Below are 609 nucleotides of genomic sequence, written 5' to 3'. Positions count from 1 at the left end.
AGAGGATGGTGGACTGAAGGTTGATGTTCAGGGCTGGACCGATGGCGAGGGCTTGCTCAGCATCCTTCCTCTCCTGGCCGAGGAATCTGATGACGAGGACGATGATGAAGGACAGTTCGATGATTTAGAGGATGATGATGACAGACAACAAGCTGCTAAAAGCAAAGTGAAAGTTGACCCTCGAAGAGAGGTTACTTACGATGTCTTCAGCGAGGAAATCTGGCCAAAGATTTGCAAGAAGTTTGGAGGAAAATACCATCCTTCACTGGTGTGGACAGAAATCATGTCCTTTATCAAAGGGTCATTTGAAGCCCTGTCAAAACCCTCTGGAATTTTAGGGAAGGAAGAGTACTTCGAACTCGGGAAGAAGCGAGCTCCCAATTTTACTGGCAGACGTACAGACATGTACGATCTCTTCAAGAAATATGACCATTTCAAGAAGCAGAAATTCCTGTTTGATGAGACAGACTTGGTTCGGTCGGTGTACAACCGCCTAAAGCAGGAGACCGATATCTCTTGGGTAATCCATCAGGTGTTCGTAGATGAAACCCAGGACTTTACACAAGCAGAGCTCTGTCTCCTCCTCCGAATCTGTCAAGATCCAAACCA

At 46.6% G+C, this 609-nt stretch overlaps 1 protein-coding gene across 1 annotated transcript; it reads left to right on the top strand.

Annotated features, from left to right (window-relative positions):
* Positions 1-4: 4 nt before the first annotated feature.
* Positions 5-604, top strand: LOC110440695 (TPR and ankyrin repeat-containing protein 1-like; the record flags this gene model as incomplete). Its single annotated transcript, XM_021483852.1, has 1 exon — positions 5-604. A coding segment is annotated over one exon (600 nt), but the record flags the coding sequence as incomplete, so codon positions are not given.
* Between the last annotated feature and the right edge of the window lie 5 nt (positions 605-609).

The sequence above is a fragment of the Mizuhopecten yessoensis genome, unplaced genomic scaffold, assembly GCF_002113885.1.
Source record: "Mizuhopecten yessoensis strain PY_sf001 unplaced genomic scaffold, ASM211388v2 scaffold693673, whole genome shotgun sequence".
NCBI classification, from domain to species: Eukaryota; Metazoa; Mollusca; class Bivalvia; order Pectinida; family Pectinidae; genus Mizuhopecten; species Mizuhopecten yessoensis.
The sequence above is the reverse complement of the archived record's forward strand: the minus strand, read 5'-3'. Positions and strand labels throughout refer to the sequence as shown.